Source organism: Nannobrachium achirus (genome assembly GCF_963921795.1).
Source record: "Nannobrachium achirus genome assembly, chromosome: 8".
NCBI classification, from domain to species: Eukaryota; Metazoa; Chordata; class Actinopteri; order Myctophiformes; family Myctophidae; genus Nannobrachium; species Nannobrachium achirus.
The window spans coordinates 36,155,675-36,162,976 of record NC_137817.1 but is presented as its reverse complement, the minus strand read 5'-3'; the positions used below and the strand labels follow the sequence as shown (position 1 = coordinate 36,162,976).

General features: G+C 41.2%; 1 protein-coding gene across 2 annotated transcripts in view; it reads right to left on the bottom strand.

The window, feature by feature from the left end:
- Positions 1–361: 361 nt before the first annotated feature.
- unc119a1 (unc-119 lipid binding chaperone a1) overlaps positions 362–7,302 on the bottom strand; it is a gene marked incomplete at both ends in the record, with an annotated part of 20,213 nt that continues 13,272 nt past the window's right edge. Inside the window, 4 exons of one of the 2 annotated variants that reach the window (XM_080731387.1) lie at positions 362–474; positions 1,126–1,298; positions 4,116–4,224; positions 4,473–4,586. In XM_080731387.1, coding sequence (XP_080587513.1) covers positions 362–474; positions 1,126–1,298; positions 4,116–4,224; positions 4,473–4,586 — 509 coding nt within the window. The remainder of the gene's footprint in view (positions 475–1,125; positions 1,299–4,115; positions 4,225–4,472; positions 4,587–7,302) is intronic. The other variant, XM_080731388.1, reaches the window with a different exon arrangement.

Here is a 7,302-nt window from a genome sequence, read left to right as displayed (position 1 = left end):
TGCGCTGTGCATGCATGGATCTTTCTGCTGTAATCTTTAAATTTAATTTATTTTATGAATTGGAAGCCATAAGAGGTCACAGTGGTCTGAAAATAAAGGTAGCCTATGTGTAAGTACTGTCTAATTTTGCATACTGTATGAAACTGTACACAAAATGAATACTGGTGGAACCATATAGTCATTTCAAGAGGGAGGGACAAGCAAGGAGGAGTTTCACAGGTCAACAAGCTGCAATAGAGAGACAGCCATTGAAACAGAGAGTTCAATGTACAACACTTGTCCATCAGTCCATCCGTTTTTGGTCCCTAAGTTGTAGGTGTCTGGGAGAGAGGGTGAAAGGGGGTATAGTATTCCACTGTTCCTATGGTCCTCCACTGTAGGAGTAGTCTGCTTTGTTGTGCATCACCAACTGGTTGTCCACAAAGTAGAAGCTGTCCGACCGCGTTTCATATGGGTGTACGATCATCTCTCGCACTAAAGACAAGGGAGGAACACACAAAACATTCAGGCCTTCTGTGGTCCTATACCATCTGCATGTGTTCAATCCGTCTGTGTTTTTGTTTTACCTGGGTTTGTGTGTGTGTGTGTGTGTGTGTGTGTGTGTGTGTGTGTGTGTGTGTGTGTGTGTGGGTGCGCGTGCGTGCATGCGTGCGGGCGTGCGTGCGTGTGTGTGTGTGTGTGTGTGTGTGTGTGTGTGTGTGTGCGCGTGTGTGTGTGTGTGTGTGTGTGTGTGTGCGTGTGTGCGTGTGTGCATGCACATGTATTTCAATGTGTTTATAAATCAAGTAATTTATATACATGCATATGTATGTGAATATCTGTACGCTGTCAACCTTCCTTGAGAAAGTCAAATACCTTTTACTTTTAGTTTACATTATTTGATTGAGACATAATGCTGTGCTTGAGCCTTTACATGCACATCCAATCCATACACAGTAAAGTCCTCAGTGATAATTTGACTCTGTATGCAGTTGTGGACAAAGTCGGACTACTCAATCCCAGTAATTGATTTTTCTTTCTATAGCCATTCTCTTCCACAAGTACTCAAGTAAATGTACTTCATTACTATCCACCACTGAGTATATACTATACGTGCAGGGTAGACCTATCTACAGGTATACTCACTGACATCCTCCGGCAGAGCAGGGAACTCATAGATGTGTTCGCATGTGTTCCTACTGCTAGGCATACAGAAGCCAAACTCAAAGTCAAAGCTCTTGAGCAGCTGTTCACGGAAGTAGTGCCTCTCGATCATGCGGAAGTTGTTGATTGGCATATCTCCTACTGAGAACTCCACCCTGTGGAATCACGATGAGAAAATAAATGACCCCCCCACAATGCAAATACACATTTATATTATTACATATTATTACATATTATTATTTACAGTTATTCAGTTATAAGTTTCGATAATAATCACCATAACAATAATGGAGGACATAACATGTACTGTAAGAAAAACTGTTAGCCATGGTTAGCTCAGTGTTAGATCAGTGTTTATTATAGCAGAGATTAATAGTATTGACAAGAAAATTGCTGTATGCTCATTCAAATAAGACTAATGTTGGACCTGTATTTTCATAAGCATATAAATATTCAATTCAGTTCAAAGTTCTAAATTCCTTGTAAAGAGAGAACCCGGTTAGGTTAATTGTTCAGGTTCTCATGAGCAAATGATTTGATGATGTTTTGGCGATTCGGCACTCAGCAAAGCACCTCCATACCAATGTGAAGGGATCTGGTCAAGGCATATTTTAATTTACCCTTATACACTCTGTACAGTATGACATATACTGTATACTGTACACAGACATCCTTGTTTTCTCTCTCGCTTTTGCCAACACTTCATCTGTTAGCAGTACCCCTGCACCCTGATTTGCATTGTCAGCATACACACCCACACAGTGTCCATATCCAGATACACATATGCAAGCACAACACACTGTAGCCACACGCCGCACTGTCTGGAAGCTGCCTTCACACCTCCTACCGATCTGTCAGAGTATAGCAGCAGGACCATCCCCTCCATGTGCATTTGGAATCATGACTAATGATAATGTTATGCTATTTTCTCTATCTTGGGTCTGTGTTTTTTCTTTTTTCTTTTTGGGAGTGGCAATTTAAGAAATGGATGGTTCCTAGTCTCCTCCTTCTGGTATTGCAATTACGTGTCCTGTAGCAAGACACCCTAATGCCTTCCACTTATCAGGTTGGCAACCTGGCATGCATGCATGGCTGCCTCGGCTTCCACCATCACTTTGTGTTGTGAATGGGTGAATATGAGGCATACGTTGTGAAGCGCTTTGAGTGGTCAGAAACTACAAAACCTTTATATAGATATAATTATTTTGTTATTAACAAAAACTTTATATAGATATAATTATTTTGTTATTAACAAAAACTTTATATCTAACATATAATTTAGCGAATGTCTGTCTAACATATAATTTAGCGAATGTCTGTCTGAGTGAGTGTCTGTCTGTCACAGCGTTTCTCCTCAGTGGCTGGAGCAATTGATCTGAAATCGCATCACCAATAGCATATGAACACACCTGACATAACTGTGAAGCCCGTTTGTCACAAATCATATGCTGTATATTAGCATTTTTATGGTGTATCTATATCTATTTAGCCAACAGTACCTTTTGTGACCACACATGTTAAGGGAGGGGCGCTGTTGTTCAGGCCATGCACAATCACACACAAACCCACACACACACACACGGGGGGGGGAGTGTGTGTGTGTGTGCGGGCGGGCGGGCCCTGTTACAGATGTTGTCCAAAAATCATGCAGATCGGTACACAGTATCTCTGTAGCCGTTAAATGGAACGGGTATTTCTTACATTGATGCTCCTACATATTATCATGCAAGCACCAGTTAAAGTTACTTTCCATCCCTCATATACTGTGTGCACAGTGCACATCCCATAACCCACCCACTGCACATCATTTCAGAGCTCATATCTTTGAACGGGTAATGGCTAGTAGATATAATTATTTTGTTATTTTGTTATTATTTTTGACTAAAAGAGTCCGAGACACAGAGAGGTTACAGAGGAATATTCTCAGAAGCGTGTGATGCAGGAGTAACATAGAGAGTTATTCCCTGGATGAGTGGTATGTGAGAGACATTCATATCCATAAGACAGTGGATTTACCGGTGCACGATATTCGTGTGTTACACATGGAATGTATGCGAATGAACAATGGTCTTCCCATTTCCCTGTTTGCTGTAACGTTTATGTGTAATTATTGTCTTTATACTTCAATAATGTAAAACAAATATACAGTAGCCTACTGCTAACAAAAGCATCAATGACAGAGTAGGGGTGGGTGATATGGTGATAAATATCGTTGAGACGATACAATGTCTCCACGATATGCCTTTTCAGAGATATCGTATATATTGTGATACAATGAGGGAGAGCCTTGTAAAAAAGATACCTACTTGTAAGTAAGGGTCAATTTAGACCTCCCAAAAGGAACCCAGAGAGTCCCTGGACCCCACTTTGAGGACCACTGGTCTACTGTTACTCCTTTTTCTTTTAGTTTTTGTTACCTTGTAGGTGGTTGTACTATTAAGTAACATGAAAATTAACCATAAAAACCAACATGAAAAAGAATTGTGATACAGCTTGGAAAAATATTGTGATATGGTATTTTTCCATATTGCCCACCCCTATGACAGAGTGTCAGAAGAGAAACTGTGCTGATAGAGAAGGAACTGCAGATATTGACCAAGAGGTGTCAGAACGCTGCGCAAAGGAAGGCCTGCACTTAACACAGGCCATGGCAGCTGAACTAAGTGAACTGTAAACAAAATGGACAGCCAATTAAAAATCCTGGAAGCTTAGACTAGACTTGCGATTTTATCGGATATTTATGATATTAATATCTAACATTTTATAACAGTATATTATACTGTATGCCTAGGGTTTTAATTTTTTTATCTGCCCGTGACAATGTCATGTATTAACATTGTTTTATCCTTTGCTTTTCTTCTCACACAATTAATCGTGTTCCGTCTACCTTTCCAGTTATTTTGCAGCACACACAGACAAACACATAAACATTATTTATCATATCTGTGTATTTTCGATCATGTGCTACTTACGTTGCTCCAACTTGCCGCAGTTGCAAGAAGGCTGGGGTGAACTGGTATCGGACAAAACGACCCGCATTGGGGTCACAATCGTTCCTGCCACCCGCTACAGAAAGAAAAACTGATTAGCTCTGTTACCTGAGAGCTGAGAAAACCATCAAACCATCAGCACTTCAGCTGATGGTTTGAGAAATCCTCAGCCATGTCATCTGCAATTCTTTTGTTCATTTAGCTTTTATCATATTTTTAAAACTGCATTCAGCAAAAGATCAGCCGGTGTCACAGTCAAAATTCACTAATTTTTTAATTCTGTATTAAAACAAAAACGTCTAAGGTAATGTCTTTGCTGATGGAAGATGGAGAGCTGACCTGGTGCTGGAGGTTTAATGATCTCAAACAGGACTGTTCCTGTCTCCATGTCACGGATCTTGAACCTGGTGAAGTCTATCATGTGAACGTTTTGCTCCGGAGAACATAGGTAATCTGAAACACACAGAGGAACAGACAGGTTTGTGTTAATAAGTATGTGATTTGTGATTGATTTGAATAGGAGACCTTCCTACATCACAACATTCCAATACAATATACTGTGTGTGTGCGTGCGTGCGTGCGTGCGTGCGTGCGTGCGTGCGTGCGTGCGTGCGTGCGTGCGTGCGTGCGTGCGTGCGTGCGTGCGTGCGTGCGGTGTGCATGCTGTCCTAGTCGATGCCTCATTCACACTTGACCACATAATATTTGTGTTCAGGCTGAATGTACACAGGCACAAACAACAGTTTGGAGAAACAAATGTGTAAGGAGGAAGTGGGAACACAAGTAAGAGGTACAGTAATAGAGGGGTCATAGTTCACACATTGTCTAAAGCAGGGGTCTTCGATGTTTTCAGGCCAAGGACCCCTTAGCTGAGAGAGAGATGAAGCAGGGACCCCCAGATTCCATATAGTGTCATCGTTTGACAGCAGAATCATCAGTGTATTTTGCCGAAAATCTTTGTCTATCTTTGGCTAAAGTTCTCCGAATATGGACGTTTAGGGTTCAAGTGGTTAATATAAAAAAGGAGAAAAAGGTTTCTATCAAACAAAGATTTGAAAGACCCCCTGTAGTAACTCTGAGGACCCCCTAGGGGTCCCGGACCCCCTGTTGAAGACCCCTGGTCGAAAGGGTCACAGAGAAACATATATGGTACATTTAAATCCAAACATTCATTCAATGAGCCCTCCTCTCTCACTACATTGTAGAAATCAGTAAAACAAAAGTGAAGCAAGTTTATTTGCCCTCACATGCCAAGTTGCCCTTTTTGCTCCAAATGTGATACGCCAACTGCAAGATCAGTCCAGTTATCATCTTATTAATACAAAAGATCCTGTCTGTAGCTGTATCACAACCTTATAATATTAAAATAATGTTATAGTGTCATTTATTTCCCTGCAAGATCAGTCTCCCCAGCAATCTGCTTTTGTAGTTGAAGTGTCCATCTCCCAATCATTGTCTCCACCAGCCGAAGGCATAGGGGAGAGTATGTTTTCCCCTCCGTCCGTCCGTGTGTCCGTCCGTGCGTCCGTCCGTGCGTGCGTCCTCGCAGTTTGTGAGCACCTAATCTCAGTCGCCGTTGGCCCAATCGCTGCCAAAGTGAGCACACACATTCCCTGGATGCCAATCTAGAACCTCTGCCCTTTCAAATGGGCCTTTTCTAGCGCCACCTAGTGGCCGATGTTCGCAAAACACATTTCTGTGCACTACTCTTACAGATTTTGTCCAAAAATCATACAAATCGGTAGGCAGTATCTCGACAGTCATGTGATCGACACGGATCTGTCCGATTTTGCATATTCCATCCTGATTGGCTAAGATTGGCTTCCAAAGTTTGTAGGATCGAGCCGTTTTAAACAAAATGCCTCAAATCACAAACGCAAAGTGCGATTATCATGAAATCGCACACACACGTTCCCACTAGGCCGAGGAAGAAATGCCACTTAATTTTTTTTAAATCAGCCTCATGGTGGTGCTATAACAGGCCGATTTGTGGTTTTACCTATAACTCCACCGATCAGTTTCAAACTTTGCAAGCGCACTCCCTAGAAGCTAAGGATAAACCTTTGCCCTGCATTCTTCACATAAGTCTTTTATAGCGCCACCTTTGGGCCGACTTATGTAAAACAAATTTTTGGATATTACTCCTTGAGATTTTATCCAAAAATCACGCAAACCGGTACACAGTATCTCTATAGTCATGTGATCAAGTCCGATCCATCTGATATTTCATATGCCATCCTGATTGGCTAATATTAGCTTCCAAAGTTTGCAGGATTGCACCACCAGGACGCACGGCCTGGTGGAGACCTGTGCTCGGAAGAGCACTGCTTCTAGTTTTAAGTGTGATCAATCAGTGTTAAATGTTATTCTTACATGGCGGGTCAGATATTTACAAGAAGTATTTCTGTTAGGATTCCCTACAACAAGAACAAAACATCAGGGTAAATGGATGAGGTCTTATAGGTTTAGAAAGGTTCCACCGTCAAAGACATAGGAAAAATAAATATACAGCTACAGATAGCAACAACATACTAATAGTGATGATACAAAAAGCAAAAAGGTACAAAAAGAGCAGTCAGCGGGAAGCGATATACCGGGAAACACTTTTTCTATGCCCAAAATATGGATGCCAGCATAAAAGTATGATGTTCAATAAGGCCATCTATGTCTACTTTAAAGGCCAAGTTCAGTCAAATAAATATGATAACAAGTGTATTTACACTTTGTGTATTGTAAAATGTGTAATTACAACAACAAGTGTATCATCTATGCACTTCTTTTGGCCCAAACTGTCACTATATTCCATGATGTTGGAAGGATCATCTGGGACCTCTCTCAGTGTGCCTGTCAAACATCTGGACCACCAAGCCTGTCTGCTATATCAAATAAGACTAGACATAATGACATATTATTGCATCAGTGACCCATAAGACTACCCAGAAGACAGTCAAAAGAACAGTAAGTGTCATCACTAGGAAATATGCCATTTGGTGCATGCTGGCATTTTAAACAAACCGACAATATACATTTCTAAAAGTTAATGTATGTATTTAATTCACAGTCATCAGAAGCAGGGATAAAACATATCCCCACCGGCAATAAAAAATGAATGATCAGAGGGAGGATATCAAGCATGTATTTCCTACATCACCCCTGCAAATAGAACGCT